Here is a 23,045-nt window from a genome sequence, read left to right on the forward strand (position 1 = left end):
GTCTTGAAGATCTCCAGAGAAGGGGACTCCACGACCTCCCTGGGCAGCCTGTTCCAGGGCTCTGGCACCCTCACTGGAAAGAAGTTTTTTACTTGTATTTGAGTGGAACTTCCCATGTTCCAGCTTGTGCCTGTTGTCTTGTCACTGGGAACTGCTGAAAAGAGTCCAGCTCTGTCCTCCTTCAACCCACCCTTTAGATACTTGTAAACATAGAGAGGGTCTCCCCTCAGCCTTCTCTTCTCCAGGCATAAGAGCCCCAGCTTTTTCATTATAGAGAAACAGAAGTGTTTCATACGTTTTTTGCTGATGAGGGCTGGGTCTCTTGAGTTGTATCTGTTGGGGTTTGGTCTGGGTGCTCTGGGGCAGCCTGCACCCAGAGGGCATTAATCAAGGTGGGAACTGGAGCGGTCTGTCGTTCCGGAGGCGGCTGTTTCTCACTGCAGAGCCGGCATCTCCCCTCTCCGGAGGGGGGGTGTGTGTGTAAATCATAAATACTCGAAGTGAAAGTTCCAAGCCGCGGGCTTTAAGACATAAGGATTTCATGGGAGGAGCGGGGCCGAGCCGCCCTCCGGCGCTGCCCGCACCCCGCCGGGCGGGGCCGGGGCGGGAGCCGCCCCCGGGGCGGGAGCGGGGCGGTGGGAAGGCGGGCGGGAGCGGGGCGGCTGGCTGTCCCCTCGGGCATCCCCCGCCGCGCAGACCGTGAGAAGGAAGGTGCCGATGCTCCGTGTCACTAAGAGATGCTGGGGACCGTAACGATGGCGGGTAAGGCCGGGCGGTGCGGCACCGCCATCCTCTGACCGTGCTCGGCTGGCTTTATTCTCTCTCTTCTCCGGGGATTTTCAAGCCCCGATGCCGTCCTGAGTGATGTGCTCTGGGCAACCCTGCTTTGGCGGGGGAGTTGGACTAGATGATCTCTGGAGGTCCCTTCCAACTCCGACAATTCCGTGATTAGGGGTTAAAAGGTCCGGCTTTAAGTATTTTTATCACAATGTGAACGCTTCCAGTTTGAAGGTTGACGAAACTTTAAACTTTCTTGTCACCTCAGTGGGATGTTTGATGCGGTACTTGGAATTTATTTTGGCTTTTATAAATGTGAAGATGGTAACGAGGCATTCCTCTGCGGGGCTGGAATATGACATAGTGCCCGAAATTGAGGAACAGAAGGAAAAGATAGTTTCCTATCTTTCCAGCATCACCGCACTGATGATGCTATTTTATGTTAATCAAGCAGTAATGCAGTAAAATATTTTAAGAGCTGAACTTGGTGAAACTGAAGGAAATGTAGCAGTTGCCATCATTCATATATTGTAAAAATATTTGCATGAGAGAAATGAAGCTGTTGGGATTTATATCTGTTTTAATTTTAATGAAGCAAAATTCATAGGAGCTGAACGCTGTGGCAGGGGTGTGTGTTTGTGTGTGTTTGTGTGTGTTTGTGTGTGTTTGTGTGTGTTTGTGTGTGTTTGTGTGTGTTTGTGTGTGTTTGTGTGTGTTTGTGTGTGTTTGTGTGTGTGTGTGTCTCCCCATGTGTGGCAGTGGGATCCCAGCCTGTGATCCCCAACCCTCGGTGCTATGTGCATTGAACTCTCTACATCTTATTTAAGAAGTAGCGCATGAGCCGCTGAGGTGTGAGAGATAGCGCCATAAACTAGCGGGGCTTTCTGAAAAGATAATAGTATTTGGAGGAGCAAAGAATTAAAGGAAAAAAAATTATCTTGAACTGCTGGTTTTGTGCAAACTTGTGTCTTCCTCTGTGAAACAAAGCGGCGTTTTAAAATTTAAATAAACATACCCCACTTTTTTTTTCCTGAAGATAACTAATTTGCATCAGAATTTCTCTCAGATTGATGATGTATGTCTTTAGCAGTCTAAGAAATCTTTTTTTATTTCATTGTATTAATAATTGTTTACTTGCTTATGTCTTATTTGCTAGAGCTAATGAATGAATTCAAGAAATAGTGGGGGTTTATTCATGCAAAATACTTTAGCGTTACAATACATATTGACAACAAAGCCTGGAGAAGTCTGGCTCTGTTTGGAGCTGACCCTGGGGAGGACTGTACGTGATTTGAATCAGTTAGTAGGGGAGGAGATATCCTACTGCTGTTTACAATAGGGTTTTCATTAAACTCGATGTTTAATGAGCTTATCACATGCTGAGTCTTTTTCCTCAAGGGTTCTCTATTTTTTTATTTCCTTTTATTGTTAGTAATTAAAGGTTAAACTGTTTTTCAAAAGCAATCTCTTTATAGGGTTGATCGTTTGAGGTTTTCCTTATTTAATAATTCTTGTGGAAACTTGGATTTTCACTGCAGCACAGCTGCTCCTATAGTAGGTTGTGCAAGAACTGCATCTGGCTGGTGGTAGAAGCTAGCATTTCTTCCAAGGGACACAGTACCTCTCCTTATTGGTATGCGGGAGTGTCTTAACCCATCCTGTGTCTAATTCCTGCAGATGCAGCTACGTCTCCTTTGTGGTGAGTTTGTCTGTGATGCTTATGTTACTCTTTATGCAGTCGTTTTGATAAAAAAATTTTTCAATCTGTTTTTCAAGAGGCCATTTTCATTAATCATTTGGGCTTCTCAAAAACGTCCCAACATTTACTGACCTGCATTGCTTATCCTGTCCTTGTTCCTAGCGAGAAAAATATTTTTTTATTTTTTTTCCCCCAAATACCCGAGTGCTAGTGTTGCATCTGTCTTATGCTGGGTGAATATATTTTGTTTTAAAAAGCGGAACCAAGTCACTGAATGCGAGACATGGACAGCTTGGGTGACCATGAAATTTCATAAATATTTGTAGCATGCTGGTTTGGTTCCCAAGCAGAACAGCTGGACTGGTTTGAGGGCAGTTTATTGCTGTGAGTTCATATAATGAAGAATCTTTGAATAGTAACTGTATATCTGAGCCATGGCTAATGACCCTTCTGGTTTAAAAACAAACAAAACAATTTTAGAGGAACTTAACTGGTTTTTGATTTTTAGTGCTTTTAATGCAACGTTTCATGAAACATTGAAATGAAATAATATCTTAAAATCTTGAATGAATGAAACGTATCACTTCCCTTGCTGGAATTTGAGAAGTTAGTCTCTAGGTTGGAGCAGACAAGTACAGCTAAAGCAAAAACTTCTAAAAATAAAAGGTTTGTAAGGAATGTTATAGCATCACAGCGGAAATGATTGTGCTTTCTTTTAAGTTACTTTCATATGAGGTTATGTACAATGTTCTTTTCTGGGGACACTGCTTTTGCTTTCTTAAAGAGTTCTAAGCCATTAAAAAATGCAGCTATTTCGCAACATTTTTCCTCTTGTCTGTTTTTAAAAATGGACACAAAAGTAGTAAAATTTTTAAACTTAACTCTTCAGTTGCCACCCAAGTACCAGAGAACTTAATGGTATTTGGTTTTAATGCTCTGAAAGAAGAACATGATTTGAAAGCCTATGAATTGTGTGTATGCATCTTGAAATTTAGTATGCAAAAATGTCTGTAAATCCTCCCTCATTAATTATTCTGAAAGAAACCCCTCCCCACAATTAACACCACAAGTCAGTCCTTGGAAATAATTGAGTGAATAGAATGGGGAAGGAAGTAGTATGTGCTTTCCATGAAAGAAGTATTTGTACACTGAAATGGAAACAAATATTGTGAATGGGAGGGAAAGGAAGGAAGAATTTGTGAAATCTATTGTCAAGAAGCAGCAGTGCCACTGACTTGAAAGCTTGTAGTTCAAAAAAAAAAAAAAATCATTAGAAGGGTAACACCTGGACACATTTCTGCTTAATTTTGTTACTGCAAAGTGAGTGGAGTGTTTGTTTGATTTATTAAAACCTACCTTCTGAAATTTGAGGTCAAAAGAGCCCAGATTTGTGGTATAATGTTCAATTCTTACACTCTAGCAACTAAAAAAAAAAAAAGCAAGCTGTGCTTTTAGGTTTTCATTGCAAAGTATTCAATTTCATTAATAATTCCAAATACCTACTTCATTCTAGATGTATCTGTTCAGTGTAGTTTTTTCACAGATGTTGTCATTTCAGACTGTGTTTTGGTTTTTAATTATTTTTTCTCCATTTTTATCAGTTTTTACCCTTTCTTGACTTTGCCGTTAAGCATTTCTGGTAACAATTAGAAGAATTGTGCAATTAAGGGAAAACTGCATTTAACAAATAAAAGCTTGGTATATCGTGGACACTCGGTTCAAATTCAGTTGTTTAATTGTCTTCTCCTGTTTCAGTGTGATGTGAGCTTTAGAGCAGTAGATGTGTGTTTTTTGTGGGTGGTTATTTTTTTTTTAAAAGTCATATTTGTGACAAATCTAGATACAATGGAGAAAAATGACTGAAAAATACCCCTTCAGCCTTAATGGCTTCAGCATTCGTTTATGCTCATGCAAATCTACTGAGAGTATTGTGTATGTGACCGAAAGCACGGTTTGGCCCTAAATACTTAAACACTGAATAAATGAAAACAGCCCAAAGTCCTCTGGAGCCTCTCGGTGGCCAGTGGAGTTTGCGAGGCGGGCGCTGGCTGTGTGTGACATCCATCTGAGAGATTGAGAATGTAGGGAATTCGTGGAAAAAATCCAGCGCCGTGCTGCAAATCCTTAGGGGGAAAAGTCAATCAGCTCCAGATGTTGACATGGTTGACTGTGAGCACATGAAGTGCTGTGGGTTTAACTCTTGCAGTCAGAGTGCTTGCTTCTTTTTTTTAACCCTCTGGCAATTACCAAGGGAGAAACACATTTTCACTTCTGGAGACAGACAAGATGGTGGGAGCAGTTCAGTTACACTGGCAATAGTGTTTATCAGCATACAAGAAGAGAAATGTTATTTATTAATTGCATTTTTCATGGGATGAGACAGGAATTCACTCATTCTGAAAATCTGAATTTTCCAACATCTGATCAGTATACTTCTGATAAAACAGAAATAAATTCTTACTGTGGACTAAGCTACCTATGAAATTGTGAAATCAAGTTTTCTGATTCCCTAAACCAGTCAATTTCGTATGTTTGTTTCAGAATAAAGCAAAACACTTGTAAAACACAAGCAGCACCTTGATTCAATTAATAATATTTGAAAACTTAACTGGTACGTAAGCAGTTAAAATTGAATTTCAGCTTTAGTTCTTAGCCACGGTGGATTTAAATAGCAAAGTGGATCGATTTTATGATATCACCTTTGATTTGTATCGCTGCCTCTGGATATATCTTTATTGTATTGTTTTCCTTGATTAGCCCATAGCTGGTGAAGTGCAGCTCTTCTCAGAACAGAACTAAGAAAATTGTATTTGTAGGAGTGTTTTACTAGATTTTTTTTTTTCTTTTTTCCTGGGAAGTATTTTGATGAGGCTCTCCTGTGTTTCTTAAAGATGCTTTCAAATTCTATGAATTCATTCAGAAAGTGCTAGTTATCTTGCCAAAATACCTGTGGTAGTGACATGCTACAGTACTCTGAAGGACAGTACCTTGTGTAAATAACTTCCAAAGCTTTCAAAGTGGGGTTACTCATGGTTTGCTTTGCATTCAGAAGTGCACTAACAACATTTGGGCACCAAGAATGTCATTAATGAAAATGTCATTAAAGAATCCGACTACTAAATATAAAGTTCAGAGTGTATGGTTGACTTCTCGGGTCTTCTGTTTCTTTTGAGCCCCACTGGATATAAAAATGCTGGCAGCATGCAGGCAAATTCCTGAATGGCATCTCTCTCTTCTAAGGCTGAGGAAGGGCATCAGAAATTCAGTTTAAAAGATTCTTCCAGTAATTCAAATGGGAAAGAAGCAGGCAAAGAAGAGATTGGGAGCGACAGCAGCAGGTCACGTAACAGCTGCCATCCAAGCTCTGTGTTACCTTGGGGATGAAATAAGCTTCTGGACAGGTTAAATGCTTTTTGTTGTGGAATTGAAGGGGTTGTGTCTGGACTAAGGCTACAAGTATACCCACTGTGCGCTAAGAGGAGTGATGGAAATGTGACGCGTGTAGCGTAGTTGCAGCTTTTCAGACTGGTATTAAAAGTACATATTCAGTTAGTCAATATTTTTGATAGTTTTTCCTTTTGAAATTTATTCAATGAAGTATTGCAAGGTAGCGTGTTTGCTGGAATCACAAGGAAAACCTAATTACTGTCAGCCTGATGTAACAGTTTTGAAAGCTTATCACTGTGCCTCTAAACTGTGTCCTCTATTTTTGTGATTGCATTTGCTATCTTAATACGTACCCGTACCTACAGATTTTGTAATAGTTATTCAGCTCTTCTCACATGTAAAGCATTCTGTGATTTTACAGATATCGAGTCTTTGTCTTAGGGTGTTACAAATGCATCAATTTAGAGCTAGAATAAGTGAATATCCTTTGAACGCTTATCATGAATATGAAGAGATGCCTTTATACACGTCTTATATCTTATCTCTCACTTTGGAAATAGAATACCTCACTCATTCATATTCTGTATCATTCCCCTCTTACAGTAATCCTGTTTACTTGTAAACCACTGAAACTCTTGTGAAACACTAAATTTGTGCTGTAGGAATAAAAAAAAAAAAAAAGGAATGCCAACTGAACTGCAACTTTTTGTATATCCTCTTAAACCCAGCATTTCCCCCCTGTCTCTCAGCCCTATTTTTTGCTCTACCTTTGTCTTGTCCTGTCAGATGGAGAAAGAGATTTCCATATATCTAAGTATAAGCACATTGGCATTAAAGCAGGACTGAGGAAGAACAGAAGGGAGACTCTATAGACCTTGTTTCCATTGGAGATGCTAAGAGATCTGGTCATGAACAAATTTTTACTTAACGTTAAACAATCAGTGTTTCATTTCATTTCATAGTTGGTTCAGCCAGAAAAATACTTGTATCATAGACAAAGGGAAGAAATATCACCACCTTCACCCAGGAAAATGAGAAAAGTTAATATATCTCTATCTATCTACCTATCTGTGTGTATATATCTAGAGTATATTAAAGATTATAAAATATATTCAAGGACCTGTTACTAAATAATTATTAACATATGTGACATGTACCCTAGTGTTTGAAGAAATAACTCTGACTTTGTGAATTCCCACTAAGCCATGATAAACTTTCTGTTAAATTACATAGTTTTACAGAACTGACAATGAATTTCTTTCTGGACCCAAGAATAAACAGAGAAACAAAAGTGGTTCCTTGCCCTTACCCTTGTGTAGTCTCAGCATGCAACTACATAATGTTTGATTCATGAGAGTCCAAAAATATTAATAAAATAAGCACATCAGTTTTTCTTTGGTAACCATCTTAAAATAAAAAGAGAGCTCAGAAGTGTTATTGCTGCTTCTGGCTGTGCTTACAGACGTATTTCCCGTCGCTGTTTGCAATGTTCTTGCAATAAGTTATTCTTGCTCGTGGAACGTTCTGGTGCTTTCAAGAGGCATATTACCAACGGAGTAATAATCCTGGCTTCTTCAGAAAATTATCCATTTCTTCTTATCATACTCCCTCACAAATTACTTGATTTGAACATCTCTGTTTTAAAATGTTCAGGGAGTTGGGGTGTTATCAGAGGTCAGACTTTTAAGTGAATTGGGAGTTAACAATTAAAGGAAATAATATTAAACTGTTAGATAAAGGGAAAAATAGTGAGCTTTGCTTGTGTCAACTGAGAAACAACAACCAGGAGGCTGCTGATAGTGAATATAAACATAATTTGTCCTCTACATAGCTATTAGAAGCCAGTATACTTGTAGATTTAGTTTTGCTTATTATTTAGTTGTGTTTCAGCCTTACATAGGCTGCATGGTCTATATGCTTATGAAGATGCTGTTCTTCTCAAAGGGGACATAGGCAAGGAGAATCCAGGAAGCATCTAGGCTGGAAGGATCTCCACCATCTCTGGAGATCAGGTGGTCCCGCCCTTGTGCAAAGTAGGGCCAACTGCAGAATAAGATCTGACTTAAAAGATGGATCAAGTAAAAACAGAATGACTTGGGGGAACTCAGCGATGCACGTGCTTTTGAAAGCTGTGTCCTGCATGCCTTTTGGCATCAAAGTAGCACATGTATAATTTAAAAGAAAGGGGCCATGCCTTCTCCCAAGATGTTGCTGCTTCACACTGATGATTTTTTTTAAAATTTATTTATTTTGTTGTCTTAGCATTCCAAAAAGTTTGGTCAGAGAGAAGAACCCACTCATTCGTGGCCTTGTACTTTCACCTGTTGTACAAAATCAGGGGTCAAGAACAATGTTAAACTGGAAATCCTGGCAGTATCCAGGCCCAAGAATCTTTTGGTGTTATGAACATGCCATAAATTTTATGACTCGGGCTCTTTAAAACAAATCTGTTGTAATATAACTGTTTTAGGGGTTACAGGTTTTCAGAAAAATAGGAAGTTTCTCATGGGCATTTTCGCTTCTTACTGTTCTTCTGGGACAGAGCTGTAAAATGAGCTTTGCTTTTCTTGTCATCATTTTAGGTTTTTTCTTTTCTCTCAGAGGTCTGTCTGCGTGGGCTTTCATTTTCTATTTACTGAGCTTTGCTTCAGGAATAATTACATATATTCTGTGTAATCTTTAAGTAATGATAAGGTAGAACTAATTTTTTTTTTCATTTAAGTTCGCCTTAAAGTAAAAAAAAAAACAACAAAACACCACCAAACAAACAAAAACCAAACCAAAAAAATCCATCCCCTTAAAAAATATAGCAAAAATCCTTCAAAAGGAGAGAGAATGTGAGAATATAACCTCAAAAGGTGCATTTGCAAATAAACTTTGGAAAGACCCATGATATGAGAAAGGAAAGGAATTACAGTGATCTTAGAACAAAAGCTAGTCCTTAGAAAAATAAAATATGTATATATTAATAGTAGCACATAGAAGAGGCACACAGATAATACAACATGTTTGTTTAGGAAAGTTTGACAAAAATAAAAAAATCATATATACTTATATTAAGATATAATATAACGTTAAATTGAGAAGTGAACTAACTCCTCTTGTTTTCTTTCTATTTTAATAGTTGGACAGACAGAACATTCCAGTGTAACTTTGAAGGAAGACACTGAAACTATGGAGACAAGTCCATCTGACTCAAGCACCAAGGATGGTGTAGATACTGAGAAAGAGGATGCTCATACAGTTAAACAATTGCCGTCTTTGGAAGAAGAAGACACAGAAGACCAAGCATCTGAGCCACAGTCTTATGATCTGGGTTTTAAAAGGGTTTTTAAATTTGTTGGGTTCAGATTCACAGTAAAGAAGGAAAAGACGGGAAAAGCGGAACCAGTTCAACTGCTTACTGCAAAAAAAGAAACACAAGTCCCTGAAGGAGCTGATGATCAAAAAGAAGTCAGCTCAGAAGAAACAGCGATGCCTGAGGATACGCTCTCTGCAGAAGACAACACCAAAGACACACCGAAAAATGAAAAAACAGAAGACGAATCTCCTAAAACACCAGAAGCAAATGAGATTTGTTCTCAGTCAACTGCCTTAGCCACTGAAACTGCATCACCATTAAGAAAATTTTTTACTCAGGGATGGACTGGATTTAGAAAAAAGAAGAGTTTTAGGAAGCCTAAAGAAGATGAATTACCATCTCCTACAAAAGAAGAGGAGCAAGAAAAAGAGGGGGCAACATCAACAACTGAAACCAATGAAAAAGAGGAGAAACCTGAGTTCGAGAAGCAAGATGAAGAAAAGAATGTGACAGCAGTAACTATTGAAGCGCATGAGAGAGAACAAGCTGAAGGTGAAAAGCAGGAGTCAAAAAAGACTGTGGCAGCCATAGGAGCTGAAGCATGTGAGAAGGAAGAGCTAATGAAGCATGATGAGCAGGGACAAAAAGAGGATATAGCAGCAGCAAATGATAAAGAAAGTGCAAAGGAGGAAAAAGCTGAAGAAGATGATCAAGAAGGGAAACTGGTTGACATCTCAGAGGGTCTTGCTAAAGAGGAAGAAAAAACAGAAGAAGGAGAGAAAGTAAGTGAGGTGATGGAAAAACCACTAAAAACAAGGTCGGTGGTACCTGTCATCACTGACAGTGTGAATGGAGAGCTGAAAACATCCTCAGAAATCCTACCTGTGGGAGAAAAAACAGAGTCAACTGGAGTCAAGTGTGAAATAGAGGACAGAACTGAAATATCCTCTGAAGAGAAACTTGAAGCAATTGAAATTTCCAGTGAACAGTTTAAAAAATCTGAAGGAAGAGAAGGAGATGAACCTGCTCCACCAGGGAAAGAAACAATTGATGAAAAACCAGAGGAAGCAGAATTGAAAATTTCACCCACATCAGAAGACATCACTGGAAAGTTGGACACACAAGGAGAAGCTCAAGATAGAACCACAGAGAAGAAAGAAAGCAAAGAACAAGAGACAAAACTGACTCTAGCTGCCCCTGGATTGAAGTCCTCTTCTACTTCTGAACATTCAGTTGACGCAGAGGATGATCAGCAGTCAATTAAACCCACTGATGAAGGTCTACAAGGAAAAACTGGCACAGTTATGACTGATACGATCAAACCAAATGAAATAACCACAGAAATCACTCCTGAAGAGGCAGCAGGAAAGAGGCCTCCAGAAGGTATCACAAATGAAGCTGAACTGCTGTCTTCTCAAGAAAAAACTAAACTACAAGGCAGCCCTTTAAAGAAACTCTTTACGGGTACTGGATTAAAAAAACTGTCTGGAAAGAAGCATAAAAGCAAAAGAGAAGAATCTAAGTTAGGGGAACAGGGTGAACCAATTCAGCACTTATCAGATTCCCCAGATAGCCCGGAGGAACAAAAGGGCGAGAGCTCTGCTTCTTCTCCTGAAGAGATGAATGAAATTCCTTCTTTGGAAAAACCTGTAGATGCAATGCAGGTGACTGAAAATGAAGACGCTGCAATTTCAGATGTGGAGCGAAAAAGAGAAAGTGTTACACCATGGGCATCGTTTAAGAAGATGGTGACTCCCAAGAAACGTGTCAGAAGACCTTCTGAAAGTGATAAAGAAGAAGAAATTGATAAGACAAAGAGTGCTGCAGTGTCTGCAACTGAAAATGCTATTGATGAAAATCAGGAAGAATTAAAAGAAAATGGCATGGACCAGAAACCAGAGAAAGCCACAGAAGAGCCCAAAAGAAAAGTTGACACCTCTGTGTCCTGGGAAGCTTTTATATGTGTAGGTTCTTCAAAGAAAAGAGCCAGGAAATCATCATCATCTGATGAAGAAACTGAACATAAGCTTAGTCAAGAAAGCCAAAAAGTAGAAGAATCTGGACAGAGCAAAGAAACAGCAACAGATGCAATTCTCACTAGCTCTCAGGAAAGTGATCAAGGGCAAGGGAATTCTTCCCCGGAACAAGCTGGAAGCCCATCTGAAGGTGAAGGTATTTCAACATGGGAATCATTTAAAAGGTTAGTCACTCCAAGAAGGAAATCCAAAACCAGAATGGAAGAGAGAACTGAAGACTCTGTTGTGGGATCTAGCCTGGAGCACTCAACATCAGATGGTGAGCCTGGAAAAGATGAATCGTGGGTTCCATTCAGAAAACTGATGCCTGGGCGTAGGAAGAAGAAGTCAGATGGGAAACCAGAACCAGCTCATCTTAAACAAGCAAGAGAAGACATGGCAGAAACAAATGAAGAAGATTCAGATATTCCAGCTGTTGTTCCTTTATCTGAATACGAAGCAGCAGAGCAGGAAAAAATTGAAGCCCAACAAGCGAAAGATGCTGAAGCGATGAGAGAGCGAACCTCAGAGGAAGTGAGAGCAGAAAAATTAGAGGAGACCCTAAGAATCGAGCAAGGACATGAAGGGCTAGTACATGCAGTTACTGTTACTGTTGTGGAAGGGGAAAGGGCGGTTACCAGTATTGAAGAAAGGTCACCATCTTGGATATCTGCTGCTCTGACAGAGTGCATTGAGCAGGCAAAAGAAGAGGAAGAGAAAGAAACTGAGAAAACATTTCAATCAGATGTTATCGTGGAAGAAGCAGTGCTAGCTGCTAAGACAGTGCCAGAGACAGGAAAGGATATAAGTGATGACACCACAGCAAGCGAGCTAGAGCTAACCTCAGAAGCAGTAACAGCTCCAGAGGAGAGAGCAGAAGCTTCCTGTGCTGAGGAAACAATGGAAGTGTCCCTTGCTGAGGAGACAACGGAGATGGTTTCTGCTGTTTCACAGTTGTTAGAAACCCCAGATACTACAGAGGAAGTTACACCCGTACAAGAAGTAGAGGCCACTGAACAAAACTTGAAAGAATTAGACAAACAGACACAAAAAGTTCTTCATGAAGTTGCTGAAAGAGTAAAGTCAGCAGATGTAGCCCAGCTGGTTAGTGAAACAACCACGACAGCAACTGTAATTACAACAGTGCAAGGAATTGAATCAGAAGTGAAAGATGACACAAAAAATGGGAAAGTTGTAGGTCAGGAAACTGTTTTGCCTGAACAGCCCTTGAAAAAAGAAGAACACGAGGAGGAGGACGGCCTCCAGGCCCTGGGAAGTGCAGGGAGCATTCAGGGCCAAAACGGAGTTGAAGAGAGCGTTCTACAGGAAGGTTCAGAGAGAAGTGAAATATCTGCTGCAACAAAAGAAAGCACAGAAGTATGTGAAAATGTAGATGTATTGAAAGATGGAAGCCAGTGGCAGGCAGGTGAAGAACCAGTTGTAGAGGATCATGAAGAAATATCTGAAGTTCAGAGGACAGTAGAGGAACCTTCATCACAAGACAGAGACTTTGACGTTATCAAAGCAGTCACTCCCAAAGAAGAGCCATTTGTAGAGCAGGAGCCCCTCTCAGAACAAGAGAAACTGCCCGTAGCAGATTTGACAGTAGATGAGACAAGAGATGAATGCATTCCAGAAGTGCAGACTGCAGTAAGTATTACATATAACACAAAGGTCCCTCTGTCAAACAAAAAAAATCATTGTGTTAGATATTATACCTAATTTAGAACCAGGTTGTGGTAATATTATGGTCAAGGATCTTCTTTGTGCAGCTTGAGGCAACTGAAGTTTGTTTGCAAAGAGACAGACACACAGATGTCCAGAAGCAGCAGCCACTGAGGCTTGTATGCGGAGTGAGACGGGTGCAATTCCTGCAGAAATGGGGTGGGAGATAGTGTGTGTGGATCAGAAGGTGCTGAAACAATTGCTATTAGGGGTCCTGCACAGTGCAGTGTGACTGAAGAGATTACATGAAAACATGCAATACATATGTGATCCATATGGTACCATATGTAGCAGATGGTATCTTCAGTTGTAGGCAGAGCTACAGTTGTAGCTGAAGTACTTCTGCAAAGGGGGGTAATGAAATGACACCACTATCTTCAGCTTCAAATATACAGGAGTTATTGTGCCTCTTGCTTTCCTACCTTCTTCCCTACCTCCCCACCATCTTCCTGGCTTAGTCTTTGTTTCAAGTGCTGTCAGTTGTCCCTTGCTTTAGGCTGCCCTTTGTTTAATGAGCTGTGTGTCCTGAGAAGCTGAACACGAGCTGGGATCTTGGTAACCCACTAATCTCAGTGTCATCACCTCACGCTCTTCCCATAATCCTCCTCCTCCTGGTTCTTCACCCAGAACACTTATGGTCTCTCCCTGCTCGTACCCTTTTTCACAGGTCTGTTGTAATTCTCCACAGGTGCATGACAAGACAGAGGATGAAACCTCTACCTTGGGGCTTACAGCTGAAGAGCCTGTGCAGCTTGAAGGAGAGGACAAAACCCTCACCATGAGGCCAGAGTGCACAGAAGCAGCTGTCACTGTGGTCCCTGATAAACCTGAAAGACAAGATGAAATTCCTGACTTAGACTCACAAGAACAAGCTTGTACTGAAGGAGATCCTGGCAAGGCGCCTGCCCAGAGAGAGGAAGAGGAAGATGATGCTGTGCTCCTTGGAGTAAAAAGCACAGAAGTCACTGTTACTGAGATTCCTCTGCAGAATGAGGTAAAAACTTCTGCCCTTCCTTCAGAAACAATGGGCTCAGAAGCAGCTGGAGATGCTGAGCAGAGTGTGAGGGAGGGGGCTGGTATGCAGATTACAGGAGAAGATTCTGTGCCTGTCCTAGAGCCACAGTGCAGAGAAAAAATAACTAAAACCCCCTCCCAGAGTGATGACACTGAAGGCTGCAAAATGGAAAATGCTGTGCTTGAAACTGAAACACACGTAGAGAGCGATAATGCTGTCACTGAGGCTCCCACACAGATTGAAGCAGACAGCATATCTAACTTAGAATCAACATGCCCAGGTATCACTGAAAATGGAAGCACTGTCCTCGCTGACACAAGTCCGGAGAAATGTGAAACACTAAGCAGCTTAGCTGAAGAAGAGACTGTGGAAAAAGCACAAGAACTTGTAAAAACCTCCAGCTGTGAAGACTTTCAGAAAGAAGATAACAAAAATGAGCAATCCATGGAAAGAGCCAAAGAAGTATTTGAACCTGAAAAATGGGAAGCTGTGAGAAGTGATGAATGCTCAACTGCTGTCCAGCAAGAGGAGGGCTCTGACTCGGCCCTCTTACAAGCTGAAAGCTTGGAGACTCTGAAGTCACCTGTGCCTGTAGCAGCTGCAGCAGCTGAAGAGCATGTCACAACAGAAACTGTAGCACCTGCAGACAAGACAGCTGAAACTGTACAGCCCTCGGCAACCACACCAGAGCAAATGGCTTCTGAAGAGGTCCCAGTTACTACTGTTGACTATTCAGGCTGTGGGACTGCAGAGCTTGGTAGCGCGGAAGCACCTGAGCCTCAAGTCAGTCCTGCAACCATGAATGGAATATCAGAGGAGGAAGAGAGACTCCAGAGTACAGGACAACCCGAGCAAAACGGTCTTCCTCTAAGTGACAGTCTGTCTCTCACCCACACGGAATTTGAGAAGGATGTTCAGTCTGTAACTATAGAGTCTCAGAGTACGAAAATTGTATTGAATGCCATCCAGACGGCTGTTCACAAAGTTGCAGAAACAGAAGAGTCAGCTGCCTTTGAGTCAGAGCAGTGCGTTAAGTCCATAGGGAAAAGCCCATCAGATAAGAATATACCCGAACTCCTGAAAAGTATGCAGGTGGGTCATCAGCTTCCAGTAAAAGAGAAAGAGATACGGAGTAAAGAACAAGAGCTCCAGCAATTGGGAATAGTGAAAACCGCTACCTTAACAGAGTCTGCAGAAATTCATGCAACTGTAGAAAAAACAAAAGACACGCTGTTAACTTCTGAGATGCTGAAAGATGGACAAAGTCAGAATTCTTTAACAATTATGACTAGCCCTGAAGATGTTTCAAGGGAAAGTATGAAACTTCAGAAATCCACAGTAGAACTAAGTACTTCAGAAGATTCAACCAAAGACCCCCTAGACAAACACCCCCCAAAACTAAGGGAAAAAGAGGTTGGGCGGATTATGGAAATCTCAGACCAACATACTGGTCAGCAAACATGCAGAGAAAGTGAGGAAGAACAACATCACCTACCACTGGAAGATGGGAAAACGGAGACATGGGAAGATGATAGTTGCCCAGAAGGCATATCTTGTGATAGTCCACAAAGTCAGAACTTGGTGGCTCCTGAAGCCTTGAATGTAAGTAACATTTTTAGCCATCAATTTTTTTTTATTTTTCCAAAATATTTTTGAGGGTCTGTAAAACCCTCGTGTGTCTATTTTATTTTATTTTATTTTATTTTATTTTTATTCTGGTGAAAGGCAGCTGTTCCAGTTTCACCAACAAGCACAGATTTTATTTTATTTTTTTCTTCTCACTTTACTGCCCCTCTCTTTGGCTGCTCAACACCTTGTTTCTTTTCTGTACAGCTACACTCACTTGAAGGGCCTTTGACTTGCCCTCTAGTTTATGGTGATATTTCTGGGAGGTAGAAGAGGTGGTCTCCAGTTTTCCTAGATACACGCTCATATGACACACGTTTACTGTATGGGATTTGATCCACAAACATGCTTTCTCTATAACAAAGCTCTTTTTAAATTCCTAAAGGATGTGAATACTGCCTTCCACGGTAAACCTGGAGTTCCTCTTGGCACTTCAGTGAAATCTCAATCAGAAATGATAGGTATATTTTATTTTATTTTATTTTATTTTATTTTTATTCTGGTAAAAGGCAGCTGCTCCAGTTTCACCAACAAGCACAGATTTTATTTTATTTTTTTCTTCTCACTTTACTGCCCCTCTCTTTGGCTGCTCAACACCTTGTTTCTTTTCTGTACAGCTACACTCACTTGAAGGGCCTTTGACTTGCCCTCTAGTTTATGGTGATATTTCTGGGACGTAGAAGAGGTGGTCTCCAGTTTTCCTAGATACACGCTCATATGACACACGTTTACTGTATGGGATTTGATCCACAAACATGCTTTCTCTATAACAAAGCTCTTTTTAAATTCCTAAAGGATGTGAATACTGCCTTCCACGGTAAACCTGGAGTTCCTCTTGGCACTTCAGTGAAATCTCAATCAGAAATGATAGGTACAGTCTCTCCTTAGGATGTTTACTGCACTTGCTTAGCTAAGTAGTGAGGCCTTTATCTTTGAGAACTGCTTGGGAAAATAAGATATTCTTGAGAGAGTAAGTTGTCATTAATAAAGCTTTTTTACTGTTGTCTTTATTTCAGATGTGCTAAGCATTCACGTGGCATTTGGAGAGATGCCAGTCTTAGAGAACAACTGACAATCCTGCGACAGAACCAGGAGCTTTATTCACTACCCTTTATTCTTGGATGTTAACATCTGCTCTTTCGAAGACCTCACATTTTTTGTCATTTTTATTAAAAAACCAATGCCTTTAATGTTGGCTATATCCAACATGTATTCCATTTGAAGGTCATTTGCCTCTGCCCAAAATATATCATTTAGACTGGAGAGGCACAACTGAGTGAATGGACAGACCACTAAAATTTGTGCCGCAGTTATTCCTGTCCCCTCACTTAACACGTGTCATGTCTGTCCCGTCTCCTTGAATCCCTTCACTCATGCCTGAATCCCCCTGCCTTCTTTCTGCAGTCTCCCTTATCCCCCACATCTTCCGTAGCTGCCTTGATTTGACCTACGAGTGGCCGTAGATGCTGCTCAACTTGTGTGTGAGGGGGAAGAGGAGGGCTGACTGATGAGAACACTCGAGACTTCTGGCCGAGTAGCAGGTGTGACTTTATCAAAGAGCAGGAACTGGATCACGCACAAATTCTTGAGCAAGATGCTCAAGATTGCTGCCTTTCAGTCCCATTCAGGTATCTCTATCCATCCTTCAGTTGTATTTGTGCAGGCCTGATTTAGTCGGAAATTACTTCTACAGTGTAGCTTGAAAGGAAGTTGAGAGTACCCTTCTTCTGTTGTTCCAGACTTCAGGTCTCAGGACTGGACTGTAATGTGTTGAATATTTATATGTATGTCTTAAACCCAGTTCTGATTTTAATGTAGAGCTATGATACTTCTGTACTATTTAGGCGTACCCTTAAATGAATTTTTTTAGAGTAGTCCGGAGAGGAAATTAATACCATTGGAGCGGAAATTGATAACATGTAGTTTCCTATTTATTGTTCCAGGTTTTTCCCCTTGTAAAATCTCTCAAAAACTTGGCTGTCTTGCTTTGAATATTTATATGTATATCCTAAACCCAGTTCTGATTTTAATGTAGAACTACTAAAGACAAAAGGAGAGCCCTGACCTGTGTCATATCCACCAACCAATTCTACTTCCAGTCCTCTCTGGTTTCTGAGAACCCTCCAGACTTACCATTTCCTTGCTGTCTTGCTCGTGTAGCAACCCCAGCGGTACCACAACCTTCAAATCACACCCTCTTTATTCCAGAGTCTGTTTATTGCTGGTCACTGCCCCATCCAACTCCAAGCTTTTACCCACACCATCTAACGTCCTTCCTGCATACACGCTTCTTCCTTTCCCAACCCCCCTGCCTGAACCTCTCTCTCACCACAGCATTTCCTGAAATCCTCCCCACTCCTATCAATTCCCTGTCTTCACTCGGGAGAGTAGGAAAGGGAGAGTAAGGGCTTAGTTATGAATTCTGCCTTGGATTGTAAAAAGCTGATGAGACCTTTCGGGTGCTGAGATCTTAAAAGCCTTCACATAAGGTAGATTGGACTGACAGCAGCTGTAGACCAGTATGAGCAGGGTGATTTCATGACGGAAAGAAGCCCCAAGACAGTCCTGGGATGTCTGTCCCCAACAGGAGTTGGCCCTCTCTTTTGTTGTTTACATTAAAATCAAACACGGGGTACAAGTCCATACTTTCAGCTCTGATTTCTAAAGTGAAGGTTACAGATCGCACTTTGTGAACCCGATGCCCATCAAGTTGAACAATAGCTCACTATCCTACCTGTATAGTAATTTATTTTAAAATCAACTTTTAGTGTACAAATGCTCTTGTTATGGCAGGTGCTTGTCTCTCCTCGAGGCTGCACATACAGCAAGCAATTGACTGATTGCACTGGTGTGATTGCACCATCTGGTGCTGCCCTGCGTGGAAGCATCAAAAGATTTTTCCTTACCTCAGAGCAAATTATATAAATATTTAAAGCCGAACAATGTGGTTTCAAACAATCCAGTCTATCTCTGTCCATCGTTAGCGGCAGCTTTCCCCCTTGGCTTTGGGCAACTCCAACAACCTTGGTTGGTTTCCACAGGTTTAAGTTGGCTTGCAAGTTAATCATGCTCTTAATAACACCTCACAAGTGCAAACTTGGCTGAATTTGTACAAATTGTATACCTATGTACGTTAAGCCATATTGCAATAACTGCAGCAGGTAAAATGAAATAACAATAGCATGACCTGTGTAATCCTGATTCTTATGTTTGTAGCTCCAAAGCTGTTAATAATATGTAAAGTTAATTCTTGTCTGAACCTCATTTAAATAAAGCTAGCTTTACCACAATGTAAATTGTCTGTTGGTAGTAATTGAACAGGCAAGTGCTTTAACTTGCCTGTTTTCTCCATTAATCCAGGGCCTAGGTAAGCAATGCACCAAAGTTAACTATAGAACAAATACAGAAGCTTCTTCTTATAACTGACAGCTAAAAAAATACAGCACCCGAACCCATGCTAATGGTGCAAGGAGCATGCCTCCACATAAAGATACTACTTTGTTCCAGCGCGTTGCTTTGGCCTCTGAAACTCTCATTTGAGACTGTGACTTCTGGCTTGTGCTTAAAAGCTTGAAGCTTTCTCTAATCCAATGTATTGGGTTACCAGATTTGATTTTGTGTTTTTAAGGTAGATTTTCATTAATTAAATAAAATACAACTACAAATTTGTTCTAACTTGTGTATGTGGTGTTTTTTTTTTTTTTTCAACTTGCTTAGTGTAAATTATTTTCTGATAGCTGCTGCTTCTTCAGAGAGTTAGATTTGCTCCTGACACTTCATTTGTTGTTGAGTGACGTTCAGCTTTTGATGTGAATTAAAGGAACTAATTACAGAATTAAATTGCAGTTTGGTTGTAGGTTTCTATAAAATATGTGTACTTCAGAAGAAGTAATAAGAATAAGGTACTTCAAAGGACTGTGAAGGAAAAAAAAACATGACCTCCTTAAATTCAAGATAGGTAACAGTATTCAGTGAGCCAGAATGAAAAATTAGTAAATCATGTGCCTTGCCTGTGTAACTGAAATATCAAAAAGACAACAAAGCAGTAACACGAACGTCCACAAAAAAAACGGCATAGAGTACAGATTAAGGACCTTGAGCCCGTAACTGGTATCTTCTAGGCTCCTTCACTTCTGCTTAGCAGGGGTATACTCCTCATGGCACCAGGCATCCGGAGGTGCTTTTGATTTATGGTCACAGACCTTGGACTTGGAAATATTTTGAGCCATCTATGTTCTATGGCTAAGGATGATAAGCAGCATTTGTGTCTTAAAAGACTTGCATAGATTCATACCTGAACTCATTCTGTAAAGCTACATGTTTACCTTCCTATCTATCTCAGCTAAGATGCTAAATCCAGTCTCTGCAAATACATATCTGCAAAGGCAGGGATGCCCAAGCATTATAGGGTGCCTGTCCCTCTTCTTGCTCTCATATTGCATCAGGGGGGTCATGCTACAGGCAACTGATCTCACTGCCCAGCTCTGGCATTTGGAGGTACAGCTTAAACCAGCATCTCCCACAGAATTTTGTGCTCAGGGCACACAACCTCTGCCAGTCCTTTTGCAGGGTTTATGCATTTATACTATTCTGTTGCTGGTTAACATGAAGTCCCTAAACAGGCATCAAAGTAGGGATTGCAGACCAAGCCTCTAGCATCCCAAGGAGGTTTGTGTGCTGTTTGCTCTTCTGTAAGGCTGTTTTATTGGCAATAGCTCAAGTATCCTGCCTATTAGCTCAAGCTATGGAAGCGGATCTGGGTTTCCCATTCAGATCCAGAGCATATGGGAGACAGCTGTGCTCGTTGAGGAACCTGCACAGCTTTGGATACAGCAAGTGCCTGGGGATAGGCAGGCGGCTTGCCAAAAGCACAGAGGATTCCTGAGATGGTCCTGTCTGGATTTGGAACGCTGCATGTTTGTCATTCACACTGCCACATGGGAGGGGAGCAGGCCTGAGGAGGCTGATGGCCCTGCAAGGAAGGATATGGTTTGGAATGAGGAGCAATGTGGAGCGGAAGCCCAGTGGGATTGGCAGCACAGGGTTTAGAGTCCTGCTTTCAGGGAGATGGATCAAGTGTGTTAAAAGAGGGTAACTCTTAGCTCTGTGAACATTTTAAGATGCTGCAAACAAGATGGAAGCGTGGCCACCACAATATTAATATCTAATTTAGTGCTGATGTCATTTCTAGTTGGATGTTATATTTTGTCTTTACAAAAGTGAGAATGAAAGATAAGGGTGTAGTAAAGACTTGTGGCTGTTCCGCTCCAACGTCCTCTTGAAAAAATAATATCAACTCTTTAAAATTAGAGGAATGTTTTTAAGAAGTGTTTACTGTTCCGCCTTGAAAAATGACATCTGTTTCCAGAGCTTCAAAACCCTCATACTTCAGTTCTTGGTGCTGGGACTGATGATACGATAAAACGAGGGAAGCAAAGTCCATTATTCCATGGGAGCTGCCTCCTGGGGATGGTCTCTGTGTCAAGTCCTGCAGCACTTGACCCTCTCATAATCTAGCCTACAGGTATGTCCCTGTTCCTTCCACAGAGGCACCAGACTAGAAAGAACAACCAGGAAGACATTTTTTCCTCTAAGCAGCTAGACAAGAGGGACTTATATAGAACTACAAGGAATTTACAAGCCAGCTGCTGTCCTGAAAGGCAGACATCCCAAGAAACTTTTGGGAAGCAGTCCAACAGCAATTCCCACCTCCTCCCCACGTGACTGTCCCCTTGTTGTGGTCTTCTGTGGACCCTTGGCCTTACAGTGATGCCAGCTCCTCTCCCCTGGTTGAAGTATCTGTCTCTGGCTGATAAGCAGGTTCCTTGTGAACTTTTAAACTCATTTCCAGGAGATTCTCAGCAGACAGTCCTAGGGTCATCATGACACAGTCAGCGGTGCCTGTCACTTCCCATAGAAACAGCTGTACGAAGCAGAAAACCTGACACACAACCGCCTGTACTAACACTTCTCCCTCTCACCTTTCCAGTGACAGCCATGAGGCTCACAAACAAAAAGACAGAGAGAGGTGATGCTCAGTCAATATTTGAGAGTAGCTACCTGGGTGGTGCGTGCCCAGGGCTTCAGGGTATCCAGATCCAAGGCAATCCAGGGTCCTGGGCTGCCTCCCCTCCGTACAATGTTGGGGGTGAGTGTGAGTTTTGCACACTTGTGCATCTGGCCCTAGCCTCCAGCACTAGGATCACCTTTTGTGCCTGCTGAGACCCTCTGGCACTGCATCAATGGAGGAGGACAAACATGGGAGGAGGCTGACCTTGGGATTTGAATTTCACTTGCTTTTGTGGTTGAAGAGGTGCCCAAAGAAAGTAAAGTTCTCAAGTCTGGCTCACTAAAGTGAAGGAGGCTGGAAGGCTTCTTACAGCTCTGGGGGAAGGCTGTGCTTGGGGGAGACAGGGCAAGAGGGAAATGTCAGCCAAACCATTTGAGATGCTGACTGGAAAGGTAGCCTTCCCACGGGCCCTGGCAGCAATGGGGGTCTTTATTCAGAGGAAGCTTTTCTTAATCCAAATATATTAGGGTTTTGGTTTTGTTTGGTTGGTTTTGGTTGTTTTTTTATGTTTTGGTTTGTTTTTTTTTTTAATCTCCCAGGTGGTGTTTTCACTCTAATTTCATTAGAGCAATTAAGAATTACAAAGACAAATATGACCTGCCCATTATTCTGAAGCTGAAACGAATTCTTCTAAACTGGAATATTTGCTGAGCAATCGTGAAAATAGCATTATTGTCTTTGGCCTAAGTCTCTCTGCTGGGGAAATGCTTTTATTGGATTTTTGCATAATCTGTCTTGATCCTGCAATTGGATTCAAGCTCCTACATCCTCTCTCTTACCCACAATAGAGCCAGTTAATGCCTCACAGATGCAGAGGAGGAACCTGCATCACTATGAATGGCATGGCAAAGACTGAGGATATTGCTTACAGCCCTTCACACAAAAATATGTTTAATTAAAAAAAACCACAGACAAACTCTTTACACTGATATATCAATCGGTAGAAGTATGCTCATATTCACTATGGCAGCATATTGACTATGTTGACACTACTATTTTGTTTTCTTTCACTCATAAACAGTAGTTGCTTATGGAAAAAACAGATACAATACTTCTTTCTCTAATCACTTCTTGATGTGTCTCTAGGCTCTGGACATTCCTGTTATTGATTAGTTATTTATTTTTCCAATAAAAGAGACATCACATTTTGTTTTCGCTTTCCTATGAAGAGCTTGGGTCACCAGGGAGCATCAAATCTTACAATCTAAGCAGCAGAGACGATTCTGCTGAAGACATCAAACCTTCTGTTTTTAGTTGTGGCTAATGTACAGGAGCAATGATATGCTGTGATGATGTGCAATGGCAAACCAACCTGTCATATTTCTACAACATACCATAGAAACAAGGAACCTCGGCACATCACTGAAAAATAATGTAACGCCTCTTGAATTTTGAGTTGTAAACTATGTAAGGTCTTGATTAATTGTCCC

General features: G+C 41.2%; 1 protein-coding gene across 2 annotated transcripts in view; it reads left to right on the top strand.

The window, feature by feature from the left end:
• The window catches only part of AKAP12 (A-kinase anchoring protein 12), a 19,632-nt gene extending 412 nt beyond the window's left edge, over nt 1-19,220 (top strand). The window contains exons 1-4 of one of the 2 annotated variants that reach the window (XM_014950847.1): nt 662-762; nt 8,988-12,829; nt 13,593-15,521; nt 16,562-19,220. In XM_014950847.1, the coding sequence (XP_014806333.1) occupies nt 738-762; nt 8,988-12,829; nt 13,593-15,521; nt 16,562-16,570 (5,805 nt within the window). In that variant the 5' untranslated portion in view covers nt 662-737 and the 3' untranslated portion in view covers nt 16,571-19,220. Of the gene's footprint in view, nt 1-661; nt 763-8,987; nt 12,830-13,592; nt 15,522-16,561 lie in introns of those variants that run through there. The other variant, XM_014950848.1, reaches the window with a different exon arrangement.
• The last annotated feature ends 3,825 nt before the right edge of the window (nt 19,221-23,045 follow it).

The sequence above is a fragment of the Calidris pugnax genome, unplaced genomic scaffold, assembly GCF_001431845.1.
Source record: "Calidris pugnax isolate Ruff unplaced genomic scaffold, ASM143184v1 scaffold24, whole genome shotgun sequence".
Lineage (NCBI taxonomy): Eukaryota > Metazoa > Chordata > Aves > Charadriiformes > Scolopacidae > Calidris > Calidris pugnax.